Raw genomic sequence first — 19,240 nt, 5'->3', positions numbered from 1 at the left:
CCCTTATTTTTTGAGTAATTTTGATCGGTTCGTCTTCAAACTTCATGGGAATATAGTTCATGGTCTGGCGCTCAGCTGATTAATTATTGGTGGTGATTGGCCTTGACCTTCATATGTTTTTTTTTTTTTTTTTTTTTTTTTTTTGGTCTGTAATCACGTATAAATCACTCTGCAGAGCACAGTTATCATTGGAAATTTTTGTAACTTCGCATATCAGAGGCCTATAGAGGTCCCTTTTAAGCGCATAAAATTTTGAAGGTCAAGGTCAAAGGTCAAGGTCACTTTGTCGCAAATCAAGGGAGTCGACAAAACCCTTATTTTTTGAGTAATTTTGATCGGATCGTCTTCAAACCTCATGAGAATATAGTTCATGGTCTGGCGCTCAGCTGATTAATTTTTGGTGGCGATTGGCCTTGACCTTCATGGTTAGCGCCAAAGGTCAAACATATTTGACCCCAAGGTCAAATTTTCAAGTTTTAGGAACCATATCGTGTCGTACCTCAAATTGAACACCTCTGAGTGCTTTCTAGATATGTCAAGCTTGAGACATGATGACGTCATTTGGTGACGTTATGAGGAAAACGCATATTTTTCATGGTTACTCTGAAGAACGATTCTCATCGGAATCTCTCGTAGGCAGATATTCCTCAAGGAGTCGCTCCTCGTGGATAGCAGCTCTGTTCACCTCAGTGTGACCTTAAAGAAGTCACACGTGGTCACCTTTTGGCAAGATACGGGTCACCCTGCCAGTGACATTGGTTTATTTTTTTTTTTTATCTTGCCAAAACGAAGTTTTTGCAAGATGTTGTTGCGGTTGTGGAAATTCGCAAACCACCATTCAGGTCCCGTAGGTGAGATATCTCTGTAAGTACATGTGTAGTTAGCCCCAAACCCGTTGTTTAGAGGGAATAAATGTAATTCATTCGGGCTGCGACGCTTTGAGATAGTCGTTATTCTGTTCTATCTTTATTTTGAACCAACCACGTCTCAACTGCCATCACACAACAACCACCAACCACAACGCCGCTTCACAACAACAACAACGCCAACGGCCACGACCTTTACCTTCACAACTCGCTCCCGCAAACATCGCATCACCACCATTCCAAACGGCACCATGGCCATAAACCACCACCATAAACCCTCCACCACCTTCACCTCTCCTCCTTCTACCGCCATTCTCGCACCACCTGTGAACACCGAGCGTCAGGCTGTCCTGGGCTCGTACAAGGTGCGTGCCGAACCGCGAGTGCAAAATGCGGCCTTTCCGAGGAGAATTCGGATCAGGAATGATACACCCCCACTTCTGATCCGTCCAATCAGCAAGCGCGGGGCGGTTTGGCCCCGCCTCCAGGCGCGTCTGAGTAGAATCGAGATATGCAAATTCTAGGATCAGGGGAGATTCACGCCCCCTTTTCCTTCGTCCAATGGGTGAGCGTGGCTCCACCCCCAAGCTCGTTCTGATCCAGAAATTTGCATATGGGTTCTCCTGCCGGCCTATAAAGCGCCGAGCGCAGGGCGAATTTGTGGAGTCTGTCGGGGTTCGGAGTCTGTCGGGGTGCTGCAGAGAGAGGAAGCCTGGAGCTTGGAGCGCGGTCGAGTCGGTTTGAGCGCAGAGTCTGCCTTGGAGGAGCGGGGAGTGGAGTCGGGAGGCGAGGGCGTACAGGTGGTTTGCTGCAGTCGGCTCAGGAGAACGGGGGAAGAGACCTAGTAGCTCGGGTCCGAGGCAAGGAAGACGGCGGTCGGAGACGAGCTCGCGGTGGAATCGCTCGTCGCGGGACCCAATCAAGCCACTTATCCTCTTTCCCCAGAGCATCAACAATCCCCCCCCTTTTCCCCCCCGCGCTGAGATAGTGCGAAAGGGGGCCCCGTTCCCATCCCACTCCAAGCAGTGCCAACGAAACCCGCGAAGGAGCACGAAGTCGGGGCACCGCCGCGCCGCCACATTTGCGGCTCATCACAAAGACACGGGTAGGATCCACCCGGTCTCGCGGACCTGACCGCTCTTTCAGGTCCCGCGCAAATATTGGCCCACAGGCCCCGTCTGACCCCTTGTCTTTGAGGGTGGCCCTTTTCTTTTGCTTTTGAGTAAATGTGTTGTTGGCGCCGTCTGTAAAGTAAAACTGTGTAAGTGTTGCCGTGTGCTTGCGTAGTCGGTAGTATCTCTGCATTGTTGTGTTTCTTTTGTAGCATTTGATATATGTGCATAATTGTTGTAATTGTATATGTGTGCTCTCCGTGTGCCGCGGAATAAATGTGCATTATGTTGAACTGTTTTCCCGTTTCGCTTCGTCTTTTCTTTCATTGAATCTCCATCTTGCTTCACGTAAAGGGTTGGTAGTGGGCTTAATACGCCCGATAATTAATCGGAACCGTCGAGGCCGACGATAACACCACTCGGTTATCCCGATAGTACGGAACGGGTCGCTTAAGTGGCCCGTGTCTGGAGTCGACCTGCGGCGAGGTGCGATCGCCCGGTCTACCCTCTGCGTGGGTACTTAGGTCGGTCGAGTTTGGCGAACAACCCTATCCCAGGCGGGGGGCCGATTGGCACGATCGTGGTGAGGCCGAAAGGCCCACCCATGACTAGCTCTCGGCGTTAGTCCGAGAGGGTCACGACAGAATTGTCCGTCCGGTGGGTGACGTGCCGCGATTCGAGTTACGTGGCCGTTCGCACGCCGGCGGGTGCGAATTCGCAACAATATGTTAGTCAGCTTGTATGTTTTTTTTGTTTTTGTTTTTTGTTTGTCTGTAATCACGTATAAAAAATTCTGCAGAGCACAGTTATCATCGGAAATTTTTGTAACTTCGCATATCAGAGACCTATAGAGGTCCCTTTCAGTGCACAGAATTTTGAAGGTCAAGGTCAAAGGTCAAGGTCACTGGCTCAAATCAGGGGAGTCGACGAAACCCTTATTTTTTGAGTAATTTTGATCGGATCGTCTTCAAACTTCATGGGAGTATAGTTGATGGTCTGGCGCTCAGCTGATTAATTTTTGGTGGCATTTGGCCTTGACCTTCATTGTTTTTTTTTGTTGTTTTTTTTTTTGGTCTGTAATCACGTATAAATCACTCTGCAGAGCACAGTTGTAATTGGAAACTTTTGTAACTTCGCATATCAGAGGCTATAGAGGTCCCTTTCAGCGCATAAAAAATTTGAGGGTCAAGGTCAAAGGTCAAGGTCACTTTGTCGCAAATCAGGGGAGTTGACGAAACCCTTATTTTTTGAGTAATTATGATCGGATCGTCTTCAAACTTCATGGGAATATAGTTCATGGTCTGGCGCTCAGCTGATTAATTTTTGGTGGCGATTGGCCTGACCTTCATGGTTAGCGCCTGAGGTCCAACATATTTGACCCCAAGGTCAAATTTTCAAGTTGTAGGAACCATATCGTGTAGTACCTCAAATTGAACACCTCGATGAGTGCTTTCTAGATATGTCAAGCTTGAGACATTATAACGTCATTTGGTGACGTTATGAGGCAAAAGCATATTTTTCATGGTTACTCTGTAGAACGATTCTCATCGGAATCTCTCGTAGGCAGATATTCCTCAAGGAGTCGGTCCTGGTGGATAGCAGCTCTGTTCACCTCAGTGTGACCTTAAAGAAGTCACACGTGGTCATCTTTTGGCAAGATACGGGTCACCCTGCGGGTGACATTGGTTTATTTTTCTGTTTGTCTGTCTGTCTGTCTGTTAATCGCCGACAGGTCACAATTTAAAAACCGATCTTCACGAAACTTCACCAAGCAGTAGAGAAAGCCTCAACTGAGAAGCCAATTGATTTTGAGGTCAAAGATCATCTTGTGGTCAAATTTCTAAAATCGTCATTTTTCATCCCATTTACTTGAAATTTGAACAGGATTTGCTTATTGCGTCGTTGAGTAGGGAAACCAAATATTTTTGAGATCATAAGGCCAAAGGTCAACCTCTGATCAAACTCCTAAAATGATCAAATTTCATCTGAAAAATCGTCAATTTTCATCTGATTAACCTGAAAAATTAAGCAGCAATTGCATCGTCCATAACTGAATTTAGAAACAAACTATTTTTGAGTCGAAAAAGTCAAATGTCAACTCAAGGTCAAACTTCTAAAGTCATCATTTTCAGTCTGAAAAATAATCGATTTTCATCCTGTTGACCTGAACTTTGATTGAGATTGTCAATTTTAATCTTAACGAAATGGACAATTTGATGTATCCATGGCAACCTTTGGAGAGGGGTGTGGATTTTGCAAGTATTGTGCTCTGCACGACGTCTTTTTTGGGTGGGCGCGAGACTACCGTTATTCTCAGGTTTTCTGTCTATGTAATGGACAGCTCTGGAGGCCAGAGGAGTCAACCGATTTTGATGAAACTTGACTGGTAGGTTCATACCAGGATCTAGTTGTATTCTTTTGAGCACCATTGCTATGGACACCACCGTTGCCTAGCAACGGGACTATGAAATTTTTGAAAAAATCCGAAAAATATTTATATATATATTTTTCAAAAATCGGCTTCCGCGCTTTTATGCGCACTATAATCAACGTCTTTGTCAAAAATTTTCATCCCGATCCGTCAAAAACTATGACTAGTATGAAATTATATAGCGACCACCCATGTCGCCTACCGGCTAGTTTTATTGTTAATTGCTGGAATCCTTCGGATTTCGGCAATTATGTTGGTCGGTTGTGTGTGTCATTCTGTGTGTCTGTCTGTTTGTTTGTTTACTCTGTAGCAGCCATCTAGGTCAAAGGTCAAGGTCAAGGTCACCGAAAAACCGAAATTCTTATTTTTGCAATAACGTCCGTTAAAATGGTCATATTGACTTAAACCAAATCCAAAATGTGCATCTTCCAATTCTGCGTCCAACCATACGTCTCATTGGGGTGTCACACCAACACCCTTCTTAGCGGTCAGGGATCGAATGTCAGGGGGGTCGGGTCAAAACTTTCAAATTGCGATAAAAACCCCATTTCAAGTCCGATTGACTTCCAAGTTATGATCATGACCAAACTAAGTGCGATAACTCATTAAACAGTAGCACTACCGACTTATAAGAACCAAATTGATTTCCAGGTTTTTGTTTTTTCAGAGATCATGGAGATATGACAAAGTTATTCCAGCAATTCCTTGCTCAACGAGCAATTTCATTTGTCTTTCTGTGTGCAGGATATCTCAAAAAGTTGAGAACTGATCCGGATGAAATTTGGTGGTCATGTTGGGTGTGTGACAAGGATGAACTGTTTAGATTTTGGTGAAGATCCGGATCTGGATCCGACTACGACAATTTTTTTAACTGATTCTTCACCATTGAGAGACAGGGCCAAAAATTATATATAGCACGATTTCTCAAAAAGTTGTTGATGGATTTGGATGAAACTTGGTGGACAGGTTGGGTGTTTGACCACGCCAAAAATCATTCGATTTTGGTGAAGATCCAGATCCGTATCTCAAAATGATAATTATTTAATTTTTAAAGTGATTCTTCACCATTGAAAGATAGGGCCAAAAACGATTATATAGCATGATATTTCAAAAATGTATTCGGCCCGATATGTTCTCGTGGATCAGGCATTACGTGGCAGAAGTACATAATGTCCGATCCACCAATTTAGCACACCTTGATTGGGCAATATTTGCCCATTCTTCAGAACGAAACTGTTCAAGCTCAGTCATGTTGCGTGGGGATCGTTTATGGACAGTAATCTTTAAGTCGTGCCACAGATTTTCGATTGGATTTAGGTCGAGACTCTGAGCCACTCGAGGACATTGAGCTTTTTGTTCTTAAGCCACCCCAGTGAAGCTTAAGCTGTGTGCTTCAGGTCATTGTCGTGCTGAAACATGAACTTCCGTCCCATTTTCTGCTTTCGTGCACAGGGCAGCAGGTTTTCTTCTCGGATTGTTTGGTATTTTGCCCCGTCCATTTTCCTTTCTTTCCTGACAAGTGCCCCAGTCCCTACTGATGAAAAACATCCCCATAACATGATGCTGCCACCACCATGCTTCACAGTAGGGATGGTGTTCCTTGGGTGATGTGCTGTGTTGGGTTTGTGTCAAACGTAACGTTTTGCATGTGGGCCAAAAAGTTACATCTTAGTTTCATCAGACCACAAAACATTTTGCCACATGGCTTCAGAATATCCAGAGTGGTTTTTTGCATACCTCAAATGGGACTCAAGGTGGGCTTTTTAGAGTAATGGCTTCCTTCTTGCCACCCTACCGTACAGGCCCGACTTATGTAGTGCTTGGGATATTGTTGTCACATGTACACAGTGACCAGTTTTTGCCATAAAAGCATGTAGCTCTTTCAAAGTTGCCATTGGCCCCTTGGTGGCCTCTCTGATCAGTCTCCTCCATGCTTGGTCATCCAATTTGGAGGGATGGACTGATCTCGGTAGGGTCTTGGTGGTACCATTTTCCTTCCACTTCTTAATGATTGTCTTGACTGTGCTCCAAGGGATATTCAAGGTCTTTGAAATATTTTTATACCCATCCCCTGATCTGTGTCTTTCCACAACTTTATCCTGGAGGGCTTTTGAAAGCTCCTTGGTTCTCATGGCTGAATCTTTGCTGTGAAATGCAATACCCAGCAGAGGAAACCAACAGCAACAGCTGATTTTATTCTGAAATAATCAGAATCACTGCAATTTCACACAGGTGGAGGCTAGAAGGCAATAAAAGGTGAAAGTTTTTAAAGGGAATGTAGACTTTGTATAACGAGTTCACCAATGTGCCACCAATGGGAGAGTGACGATACCTTGGGATCCCCCTCCTGTCTTGAGGTCCCAACGGGGTGAAAGGTTTTCTCACCAACTCCAAATCCCAGAAATATATTATATTCGAAAGTGTTATTCTTATTTCAGCCATAAATCTTCTGATTGCTGGTTTGCTCATTCCTTGTGTGTGTTTCTGTCTCTGCATGCAGGGATTATCATGATAACTGATGGTGTTACTAGCATGGCTGATGTCAATTACTGTGACACCCTGCTCACTCAGATCCGCATCAACTCGATTGCTTGCTCATTCGTTCAGGTAATCGATGCAATTTAGATGTTATGTTAATTGGATACTTCCACTGATGCTTCGCAGAGGAACTTGTACATAACAGTACATGATGAACAGAAAATGAGACAAACTTACATTTAGCACAGGGTTTGACATGAGCTTCTATCATGCTTATGATGAAGGATATAAAACTTGGTACAGTGTGCAATGCAGGCGCTTTATTACTTAACTTTCTCAACCAATTACTAATCTCTCTCTCTCCCTCTCCCTCTCCCTCTCAAGGAGCGAGGGTTATACTGGGTGGTTTCCCATTGCCTTCCCGGTAGTAGTTATGGCAGGAATTTTGAATTTCTAAATGGTGCCAGCAATAGTTCACCTACTCTTTGCAAACAACAACGTGGGGTCTTTACAGACGGGACTCAAAGTTTAACGTCCATTCGAGGGACGGCACATGTATCGACGAACCACCCTGCCTATGAAATACCTGGATAACAGTTTGGAGCCGAGTCGGGTTTTGAATCCAGGCTAGACTGCTGAGGTTGGAGTGTGGCTACCTCTCGGCCATCCTGCCAGCCAATTACTAATACTACTTAACAAATTGATTAATATTACCAAACTGATTTTCTTGCACTTGAACAGTAATAAGAACAAAAATCAATATTTTGACTATTTCAACTGTTGCACTGCGAACTAATGAAATAAAAGGTGGACAAATGAACTTTGGTCAGAAAGTAACATTGCTGCATTGTGACCACAACAGTATCTACAATGCAATGCAATTTTACATTGGTGATTCATGAAGTTGTTCTGTTTTTACAGGTAAACTAGGAATTTTATCCATCGCTTTGCTGACGGATTTGATCAAAAGAAAACATGTTGTACTTCACAATCATTCTGCTCGATTAACTCTTTAATTTGTCCGAGGTCATCTTCCATTTGTTTGGAAGTCGGCAAACATCATCTTCATTAACCCTGTAAAAAAAAAAAAAACATGCTCATGATTGTAAAAACAAGTCTAGATAGACAGAAGTTCTGCTCCATTGATTGGCTTTGCAATTAGCCAGTGCGTACTTGCGTTTCCGATCGGCCATACGTAATGATAGACTGGTACGCACTGAAGGTACGTATCTCAACAGACATCGCCAAACCACCGGAAAAGGTAACGCGTTTTAGAGCGAGGATCCTGACAGGTTTGGCGCTATCAATCGGCATCCATAGTTGTTTGACAACCCAACGGGCCGCCACGTTATCCATGGTACAGTAGCCTACATGGCTGGAGGTCGGGATGAGTCTGAGAAGTCCCCCTCGTGGTGACCCTGACCCCGGTTCCATAACAGTATAGACAAGAGTGAGATGTAAAGTGCTTGAGTCTGGAGGATGTCAAAATGTTTTTTTTGTTTTTGTTTGTTTTTCATCATCGGACTCAGGTGGGGAATCCATACTCGTATGATCAAAACTTTGGTCACGTGTCCAACGTGGACCTCATGTGCTTTGTAGCAAGTGCAACCGGTGGTACCTACATGAAGTCTTGTCCTGATGTGTCCATTGATCCTTTGGGTGGGATGAATGCCTATCACTGGGCATTCCTTTCCTACACATTCCAGGTGCCAGATTCAGATGCAAGACCTCACAGAGGTGTGTTGCTCCATCTTGAGGTGGTTGGTATTGAGGAGTGAGCTTTGTTGTTGAATATTTAGTCCAATTTCTAAATATTTTGCATTTATACTTAAGCTCGTGGTAATTCACACATACATCCAAATTATGAAAATGTTATTTTTTTTTGGTTCCATTGAACTTTATCTTAACCAAATTATAAGTTAGAGAGTTCATAGAATAGCACGGATAATTTATCGCAAACCTGATACATCACAATGACGTCATATTCGTTTTTATGACGTCATCATTAAGAGCACGAGGATCTTAGCTCATTCGAGCTTGTTTTTTAAAGTGCTAAGAAGGCAATTTGTGTTCTTCAGTGTTCAAGTGTATAATTCAATTGAAAAATAATAAAAATTTTAAAGGTTCTATAAAAAACAAAAAACAAGCCTTTTTTTTTGGAAGTGTACCTCTGCTGATGCACCATATTTCACATCACCTGACTTAAGACGTGAAATTATTTCTTCATGCTTGTTGTTTGTGTCCTTTTATGATGTCCCTAAAAACAGTAAGTTGCTGATTTGGAGTGATTATTAAGTGGTGATTCGGCTTCAATATTTGATGATTTCCATCCGTCTGTCCGTCCAAAATTAAGAACCTTTTAACACACGGTGTTTTTACAAAAAATGGACCCTCTTGACCCTTTAAGTCTACAGTAATATAATAATAATAATACTTCGACCTTTGAAGAGCTTTTAAAAGACCCAAAAGATCCGGATGACCCAATGTCCCTGAGGACCCTCCGCAAGAACCCAAAATACCCAACGGACCCTGTAGACCCTTTAAGACTCTACTGTGTGTGTGTGTGATTATTTTTTTTTGTGGAGTTTTACTGGAGCATTCTGATTTGGAATGTGTTGCACCGAAATGATCGTCATGATCTCGTGAGTTGATTACGCTGATTAACCACAAAGAACTCGGAAGAATTCCCATGGTTTAAATGCACGTCACGTTAACGTGGTCCTTCCGCGCAGCTTAATAGGTCCTTCCCCGGCATGGCATTCTATTTACAAAATAAATAACAAAATTAATGATAACATCGTGACAAACCACATATTAATTAATACAAATAATATTAACAACAATAATGATAGTGGTATCATTTGGCAAGAATCATAACGAATGTATAATCTCCGCCCTGGCCCAAGCACATCCAGGCTTGGTGAAAGGCGAGCGAATGCTCAAGCAGGACAGCGGGCAGGTATGCGACAAGGCCTTGAAGACCGATGAAAATTTAGTCCAATGGACCAACGTGCCCACTAGTAATTACAAAGAGTTCTGGAGAGAATTTCAAAGCGGTAGTTCGAGAAGGTTCTGAAGGGTAATTCAAGAGGGTAATTCTAAAGAGTTGTAAAACGTAATTCTCGTGGGTGCTAATGGGTGTAAAGGGTTCTGAAGGGCAATTCTTATGGGTTTCGTTCGTTTCTTGGCTTTGCCAATTTCATATTAAAAAAGCCAAATTGCACCGCGTCCTTCGGACGCTGGTGTGGTATTTCTATTTCGTTTGACTGCCAGACAGGCAAACAGAGAGAAAAAAATTACTTCACTCATCTGTGCGTAAAGATAATTACCCTGTGTGTATCTTGCCAAATTCGGAGCCACAGTACTGCTAAATTGCAGGTTCGAGTTCCGACTCGTGTTTCGATTCGTGTTCTCCAGTGTTGAAAATACAATATTCAATTTAAATGAAGTAGTTCATCAATCATCAACTAATCTCAGTGGACGGACAGACAGACAGACAAACGAAGTGAGCCATTTGTCTACCCCCACTTTTTTGCTTCGCACACACAGGGTAATGATCTTTACCAACCTGTAATACTTGTACCTTGTCCATGCAGCCTTTCACCAGCAGCCATTTCCTGAGGGCCTTGAATTGGATGGAAGGGGACTTGCATGGAGTCTGACAGGGCGTGGAGTCTCCTGTTCTGCTTTGAGCACTCGTCATAAGAAACACTCAGAGCGGGAGCTGGGGGCCAGCCTGGGAAGTGTCGTTTCAGTACGCCTGAGGGAGGGCTACTTGATCAGAGACATTAACATTGGAAAAGGTGCACGATTCTTCACTCGCTCAAGTTTTTCAACTCTCGTTGTAAGGTTTATAGCCAAGTAATATTGTTCTCAAAGGTGTTGTCTACCTCTTTTTAACCAACACTTGTTTTTTTTTTCTCCATTGATCCTGATAGGTACTAGCCATCTGGAGGTGCAGCTGTTTTTGCCATGGCGCCACGACATCCGTCTCGTGTACACGGTGGTGCAGCCGAATGCCGAGACGGGTGGTCGAAGGGCAAGCACTCGCGTTGAACTCGCGATGGAAGGCGAATACGAACGTCTACATGCCATTACATGTGCAGCAAGACGCACACTTGCTACATTTCACCGTCGCACTGTCGTGCGCACATTTTGGCAGACCCTGCTCGGGTATTTTGCTTCGTGTTATTTTACATTGTGGCTCTTCAGTTATGGAACTTAATGTTGGTATTATTATCACCATTGTCATTCCTGTCTTCTCCAGAATACGCGACACTTTAAGCAGTTATAGAAAAATTTGCTGTCATGCCAGGTGTTGGCTTAATGGCTAGAGTGGTGGGCTTAGGATCCTAGGGTCCCGAGTTCAAATCCCGCTTGGCTGTTGAATTAATACCAGGTGGGGTGGACTCAGCCTTCTGAGGTCGGCAAAAATGAGTACCAGCTTGCTGGTACCCTGTGTCGGAGTCGTGACCCATCCTGTATTGTGCCCAATAGCCCAGGAGACTGTTTACACAGCACCAACGCTTTGCACAGAGTATGGTCCCAATGGATGGATGGATTTGCTTATCGTTTTAGGTGATGCCCCCCCCTTCCCCTCCCTTGTTTGGATAATTAATATTGGGTACATGTTGCCTGATTTTTGGTGTGGTCAATTAAGTCAAACTTTAATTTCTGAACATAGTACTGTGTTAAAAAAGACAACATTTTACCTCCATCAAAAATTAATGCAAACGATACGAGATCATGAATGCGTACACTTACTTCTGCACCAGCACATGTCTTTTTCAAACTTTGGAGGACCCTGAGAGATGGACATTTACAATGTGTTGTGTGGTAATCCCTCGCTTTTAATCAAAACCAATTTTCCCATATACTCCCATTATACAAGTGGAAATAAGAGGTTTCTACATAACAAAATGTTAACTCTAAGATGTAACAAATACACTTAATAAGGCAACAAACTTTATTACAATAGTCTATACATTACTCTAAACTCTTAACTATTACTGTAATACAGTGTAAGTGAACTATAATGGAGATCGAATAATAATCCAAACATTCCGTATGCGCTCCATGTTTTCCATCACGTCACTTCTGTGCCACGATAACTTTTTTTTTTAGCACTTTAGAGGTGTTCGGGTTGGGGTTAGCTGTTGGGGTTAGGGTTAGGAAGTGAAATCCCAACTGCAGAAGATCCCTCTGGAAGCGACCAGAATTGGATGTGAGATGGGGGGAGGATGGTGAGTAGGGGTGGTGGGGGTGCTCTACATAAACCATCCATGCATCATTTTATCGCGAGGACACCCATGTGTCTGATGATAATGCTTAAAAGTGTGAAAAAGCGGAACTTTAAGATTATTTACTTGTATCTATTGTATCTATTGAATTATTCATGATAAAGAGAATCGTTAATATTTCAAAAATTCTCCATTTTCAACCCAGATGGTGACATAACCTGTTTAAGCATGAGTTCCGATAGAATATTTGACTATCACATGTCGAAAATCCATACAGTAATACGAATATTGCATGTATGTGTATCACACCTCCAAAAGTTTACATACAGGACTAACTCGTTGTAAAATATGACCCGAGGGCACCTATAATCAGCAAGTTGATGTGAAGTGCAATATATACTTTTTCCCTCAGGTCATGTGGTGTATGTAAAAACTTGTGGAGAGAGAAAAAGAACTGGTTTTAGACTCAAATTTCCATTGTCGTGAATTTTGCTTTCCGTTATATGAACTTTAGTCACTACTTCTTCGTTTCTATCATAGCAAATTTCCGTAATGTGGGGGATTACCATATTGTGCATACTTTTATGAGGGTGGTGCACAACTTTGTGTCAATAAAAGATATCCTACATATGTTGGTAGGATTGCAAATACCTTGTACCATTACCTCCTCACACAGGTGAGCTCCACCTTTGTGCCGTTGCTCATTGGCCCAAAGCACAAACCCGTCACAGTGAAATGGAATTTGTCTTTTATTTATTTTTAATTGGACATGACGTACACAGACCAACTTTGTCCCATGTGGCACAAAATTGTGGTTGCACACAAGAAATGGGGTAAGAGTTGGACAGTGCATATATCCAAGTAAAGGACCAAAATACAAAACAATTCGACTTTTCGAGAGTGACAATTGAGGTTTGTAAAATTCCAGCTGAAATTTCAGCCCTCATCATCATGTAAAATAGTTTCACCTTGAGGGTAAAAGCACAACAGAGGTCATCAAGTTTCCTCATGAATTTGAAATACTGTCCCAGCCAAAAGGCTTATTATTATGGTTCTTAGAGGGAGGCATTAAGTGCTTGGTCTTGGTGCCCATGGTGCCCTGATTTTTTTTTTTTTAGTGTGCCTGCCAAGGGCCAAAAAGAGGCCTAAATAAAGTTTTGATGGCATTTTTTGTTAATGGCTGACATCCATGCTTTAAATGTTCTTTGGGGTGTGACAATCATCACCTGGAGGGGGTGCTTTATTTTTGCATTTTGGATTTTTGCAAAAATCCACGTTGGATTTTTGCATTTCAAGTAATTTTGGAGTGGAAGATCATTGGGTACATTTCTACATATAATTTGCAAGTCATTCACTTTCTGCACCCCAATAAGCTTGTATGAGATCTGAATTGTTTTAACCTCATGAAATATTATTTTCAGATATGTTTTTAGTCGAAAACACTTTCAGAAATAGGATTAGTCATAATTTCTCAAAGACAACGGGAGGATGAATGCCCGATCATTTCGTTATCATAAATATTGTCAATCCTTTAGTATTATTAATTAAATAAGTGCGCAGATTAGATAAAATATGGTCAGATACTTAAACGATACAATTACAAATCAAATCAGCACAAGTTGTAAATTAAAAGTTGAAAAATTTGCTTAATTTTGGTTGATAGTTTTTCTGGAGACTAAAATCGAAGAACTGAAAGTTCTGAATGTAATCATAATTTCTAAAAGTGTCGAAGAAAATCAATAAATAAATCGTATATTAACAGCAATTCTTATTCGTTCTATTTCAGGTAATGTTTGAAGCATTGTTTTGAAAAAAAATGGAGGTCAATCCAGTTGCAGTTTGAAAAAGAAAGTCTGACCATTTGTCAACATCACATGGACTTTGTATCCTTTGTCAAGTTTCTAAGAAAGAAACACTATGGCTTCTTTCTCAGGAGGGTAAACAGAGAGTTTGAAGGTGTGCACTGGAAAGGAGAAAACGAAGAGATCTTAAAACTTCTTGCTTTTAGACAAACTGGATGTTGCGCCTGATTTCTGAGTGGAACAGCGACATAATACAATGGCATAAAACATGCTACAGTTTTTCACATCTCATGAGACTCAAGAAAAAAACTTGACAAGTCTTTTACAAACACAGAGGAAGATGACATCCAGCCAATTACTTTGCGTCGACTGTCTTCCACACCTGTTGACTGGGAAAAATGCATATTTTGTCAATCAGATGAAGGGCAAAAGGTGCATAATGTTGAGACATTAGAGAAATCAGAAACAATATTGACATCTGCAAAGTCAGATCATGTTATGAGACTGAGACTCTCTGGCATCAATGATCTCATAGCTGCAGAAGGAAAGTATCATCTAAAGTGCCTTATCAAATTTGAAAGGATGTCCGAAAAGCAGTCCGAATCCAAAGTATTCAGTAACGATGAAGCCTTGGCAGAGTTCTGCGCAAGCCTTGAAGCTGGGTTAGCCTGTGGCCATGTATACAACATAAATAGCATATGGGCATGATGCATCAAGATTATTGAAGAAAAGAAAAGTTCAGAAATATCCCCCCCCCCCCCAAGTATCTTTCCATGATGACATTCATAAGTGTCTGTGTCACAAGGCAAATTTTGTTCGTCCTCTCGTCTCCAAAGCTGTTTTATTGGGGGACGATCTAAAATTCAAAAGAAAAACTATTGATGTATCCTGGAGATAAGTTGGAATTTGTCATTTCAAAGACATTTACACGATGACATCTCAGGTCCAGAAAAATTTGTGTGTAAGCTGTATGGTGGTGAAGACCTGGAAAGTCCAAGTGTGGATGAATTGAGGTGCACTCTATTCAGCAAGGTCAGGAAAGAGTTGGAATGGCTTCCACGAATGAGATGACCAAGAGCTTCACTTGGCAAGATCGAACTACCAAGAAAAGATATGGCTGCTGGCAGACAGAGCGGAAATGGAAGTTGGATCTGCAACTGAGACTGATGGATGGAACGAAGAACAGAAAGGTCTTGAAGTTGTTTGGACGAGACTGTTAGCCGTCCCAAAGGCATGCATCGAGCTAACATCCTGTGGATGTAAAACCAAATGCAGCACAGTGAGATGCAGGTGTGATCGTGCAAGCCAGATTTGCATGTAATGAGTGTGCGTGTGATGCAGATGGGTGTGCAAATCCAATGACCTTAGCGGCCGCTGTAGATTGACAGTTTATTCGATGGTAAACTGTGGAATATCTTGATATTATTGAGTATTCACTGGTACTGTGAAAATACACAAGTGCTGTTTTGAAAATACTGTGCAAAATTATAGTTTTGAAAAGTTGAAATGAATATTTTCTAAAAACGATCCAAAATTCTTTTGTATATATAATATTTTATTCTTGATACTAAGTAAAATGAGTGAAATTTTTTTTTTTTTTTTTTTTTTTTTTTTTTTTTTTGTATACCTTGGTCGAGGCTCGTATGAGAGCTAACACACAACTCACAGCAAGGAGGCATGAGACAAGAGGGGCGGGAGTGGAAGGGACAAAACATTGGGGAACAGACACAGGTGAACTGTGGAAGGGAGAGGGATGGGGATGGGACGGGGAACATGGCGAGGGGAAGATGGACATTAAAGGGACTTTCAGGAAGGAAAGCAGGAGAATTGAAGGAAGTGGGCTTGGGTGGATTATCGGGGGTAGAAAAGATCGAGGATTTGGATGGGGGAAGATAAGAGGTGGTGGTGAACAGCTGTTTTGAAAGCCTGAAGGGAAGAATGGGAAAGAATAGAGTGAGGAAGTTTATTCCAAAGGCGGGAAAAAAGAGGAATGAAAGAGTGAAGATGAGCAGTGATTCGTGATTTTGGTAGTTTTACCAGAAGGGGGTTGTTGGCGGACCTTGAGCGCCCTGTGGAAATGTGGTTGGGACAAATCGCAGAGAGAGCAGGGGGGGCAAGGCTGGAGAGGAGTCGGTAGAAGACAGAAAGACCACCGACCAACCTGCGGTGATTGAGTGAGAGGCCCAAAGACTCAGCTTCATTGCGGGAGAAAAATGAGTGAAATTGAGTCGTTTGAAAAACAAAAATTCAAGTACTCATGAGTTTATCATGAAATATCTTATATTTGACTTTTGACCATTGGACTGTGACTTTTGACACTCGACCTTTGAACCAAATTAATTTCTTGATTCGTTTAAAATAAACAAAATACCTTTCATAGACGTCTCTCTCACTCACTCACTCACTCACTCACTCACTCACTCACTCACTCACTCACTCTCTCTTTGATATAGGACAGTTTTAAGGCTATTTATGCATTAAATCTGCACTAATATGGTGTTACTTCTAAAATAAGCCTCCAAATGACCTTTACATACAAAAATCCAGTGTGGCATCACCACACCCCCCCCCCCCCAGGTGATGATTGTCATACATTTTATTGACGGGCACATTTTAAACATTGATGCGGCCATTAACAAAAATGCCGTTAAAAAACGTTTTTGTTTTTTGGCCCTTGGCAGGCAGACTATTTGAAGAAGAATTTTTCCATCATTTAAGTTTTCAATTAATCCTTTCCAATTTCCAATTATTTATTTTTTTCGATTATTTAATTTGTTTTTCTCATTTTTGCCATTATCAATTAATAAATTTTTCCAATTTTCAATATTTGTTTTCAATTTTTAATTTTCATTTTCAATTTTAAAAAGTTTTCAATTATTAATTTTTTCTTCAATCATTTAAATCAGTGGTTCTTAACTTTTTTACCACCATGCCCCCTCAAGTTAGCCCCCCCTCCCTCCATGCCTCCATGCCCCCCCCCTCACATTTTCAATCAAATGATTAAAAATCCCTCATGAATTAAAAGGAAAAACTGAAAAAATGTGTTTTTAGTCTTTTTATTGAACAAAGAATTCTGTAGAAGCAACACCATTATACACAGCATATTTAATGAGATACCTGACATTGCTTCTTAGCTACCAGATCTTGAATGCGTGGTCCAATGCCAGAGAGAGCACAACGCAAGTCCTCTTCAACGTTCAGCTTGTTTCTGTACTTGGTCTTGACAGCAACGAGCATGGAAAATGCAGCTTCACAAATATATATTGATCCAAACGTTGTCAGAATCCGAAGAGCTTGATGTGAGATCAAAGGGTAAACAGGAAGGTGCGTGACCCAGAACGTCTCTAGATCCAATTTTTTACTTACGAAATCTTTAGATTTCGTCAGTATATTGATGACTTCCGTCCTCTGTTTGTGTGTTTGTTTGTTTGTTTGTGTGTTTGTTTGTCGGCACGATAACTCGAGAACCGAAGAAGCTACCAATGTCAAATTACACCACGTGATTCAGGAGGGTGATTGCTAGCGCTGATTAGATTTTGGTAAAAATCGGTCAAAGGTCAAGGTCATAGTGAGGTCAAACATAATTCCGTAAATTCATGTGGAGAAATGGAGTATTTTTGCTTCGCTCGACGTTACGAGTTCGTTTTAACTTCGATTTTAATTTTGTCTTCGGTTTTTGCGATCGCTTCGGACGCTTAAAACTCGGTTGTCGAAATTCTGGTAAAAGTCGGATGTTTTGAAGACGTTTTAAGATTGTATAAAAAATATTTCACTCGACGCGTCACATGTCGTCACGTGGTGCAGTGCGCTCGAGCAGACGCGTCGTTGAGTCACGTAAAGGTTTTACGTGTGCGCGCTGATGGTGTTTTCGATAAAGATAGTGTTTAAAAGTCATTTTTTTTTATCTCAATAAAGGTTATTGTCGGATGCCTGACTTGCTAAGCCGTCGGATTATGTAAAGATTGTTGGTGGATGGCTGAATATTACGGTTTTGTGACATTGATAAAATAATATTAAATAATTGCGTGGAGAAATGGAGATTTTGGCTTCGGTCGACGTTACGATTTTTGATGGTTTGGTACACAATCTTCGTAGAAACTTCTGGTTTGCCTCGCTACCTTCTCGAGAGACAGCTTTTATTAGACAAGGTCAGAGGTCAAGTTGACGATTTCGTAAGTACCAGTCTATGACTGCTTGTTGAAGTCTTCTTCAGCTGAGAAATTAAACTTTAACTCAAGAAACTCCTCTTGCACTTCGTCTGAAATATCAGCAACTTCACATTGAAATGAGTTCCTAATGAATTTCTCGGCTTCACGCTTCTCATCTATATTCGGAAAGTATCTGATGAATTCTGCTTTCAATTCAGTCAGATGAGTAATTATTTGTTTCTTTAACTCAGAATCAAGGTAACTGTGAATGAGAGGAGAATGCAAGTTAGCAAAACTGGCTGTGTTTTCATCCTGAATTCGACATTTCCAGAGGTCGAGTTTGGCTATGAAGGCCCGAATGATGTCATGGTGCATGATTATGTTGATGTGTTCCCCTTGGAGTTTGAGGTTGATGGCATTCAGCACTTCAAAGATGTCTACCAGGTAAGCTCGAGATAGCAAAAATCCTTCATACTGGAACTTGTCATGGAGATATGCTTTCTGCTGTGAATCAAGAAATGTTGCTACTTCTTCTCATAGTTCATAAAGCTGTTCAAGCATGTTTCCTTTCGAAAGCCATCATATGTTTGTGTGGAAAAGCAATGCTTGATGTTCATAATCCATATCCACACACAGCTGTTTGAAGAGATGACTGTTTAAGGCTCCACCTTTGATGAAGTTGACTACCTTGATAGCCAGGTTCATGACATCCCTCATTTCAGCAGGTAGAGTTCTGGATGCTGAGGCTTCACGATGAAGCATACAGTGCGTACCGATAGCAGATGGACTTTTTTCTTTCACTCTTGTTATGAAACCAGATTGCAAACCAAGCATGGCTGGAGATCCATCAGTACACACCCCTACCAGCGAGTCTCACAAAAGTTGATTTTCCTGGAAGAAGTTTTATACTACTTGAAAAATAGCTGTTGTTGTTGTGTAACTTTCCATGGGATGGCAGAAGAGCATTTCCTCTTTTACACTATTGCCTGACATGAAATGAGCATACATCAGTAACTGAGAACACTGTGCAACATCAGTTGTTTCGTCCAACTGGATGGCAAATGCAGGAGAATCTCTTACTTGGTCGAGAACTTGATCTTTGATGTCTTGAGACGTTTCATTGATCCTTCCCTTGCCAGTTTCGTTTGATAGAGAGATTTGGG

General features: G+C 41.7%; 1 protein-coding gene across 1 annotated transcript in view; it reads left to right on the top strand.

Annotated features, from left to right (window-relative positions):
* SZT2 (SZT2 subunit of KICSTOR complex) overlaps window positions 1-19,240 on the top strand; it is a 215,035-nt gene that overhangs the window by 16,113 nt on the left and 179,682 nt on the right. The window contains 4 exon segments of the mRNA XM_085885818.1: window positions 6,910-7,016; window positions 8,417-8,624; window positions 10,484-10,690; window positions 10,826-11,060. Of these exon segments, the coding sequence (XP_085741944.1) occupies window positions 6,910-7,016; window positions 8,417-8,624; window positions 10,484-10,690; window positions 10,826-11,060 (757 nt within the window).

This window comes from Eptatretus burgeri, chromosome 6 (genome assembly GCF_056783735.1).
Source record: "Eptatretus burgeri isolate ZD-2024b chromosome 6, Ebu_testis_v1, whole genome shotgun sequence".
Lineage (NCBI taxonomy): Eukaryota > Metazoa > Chordata > Myxini > Myxiniformes > Myxinidae > Eptatretus > Eptatretus burgeri.
The sequence above is the reverse complement of the archived record's forward strand: the minus strand, read 5'-3'. Positions and strand labels throughout refer to the sequence as shown.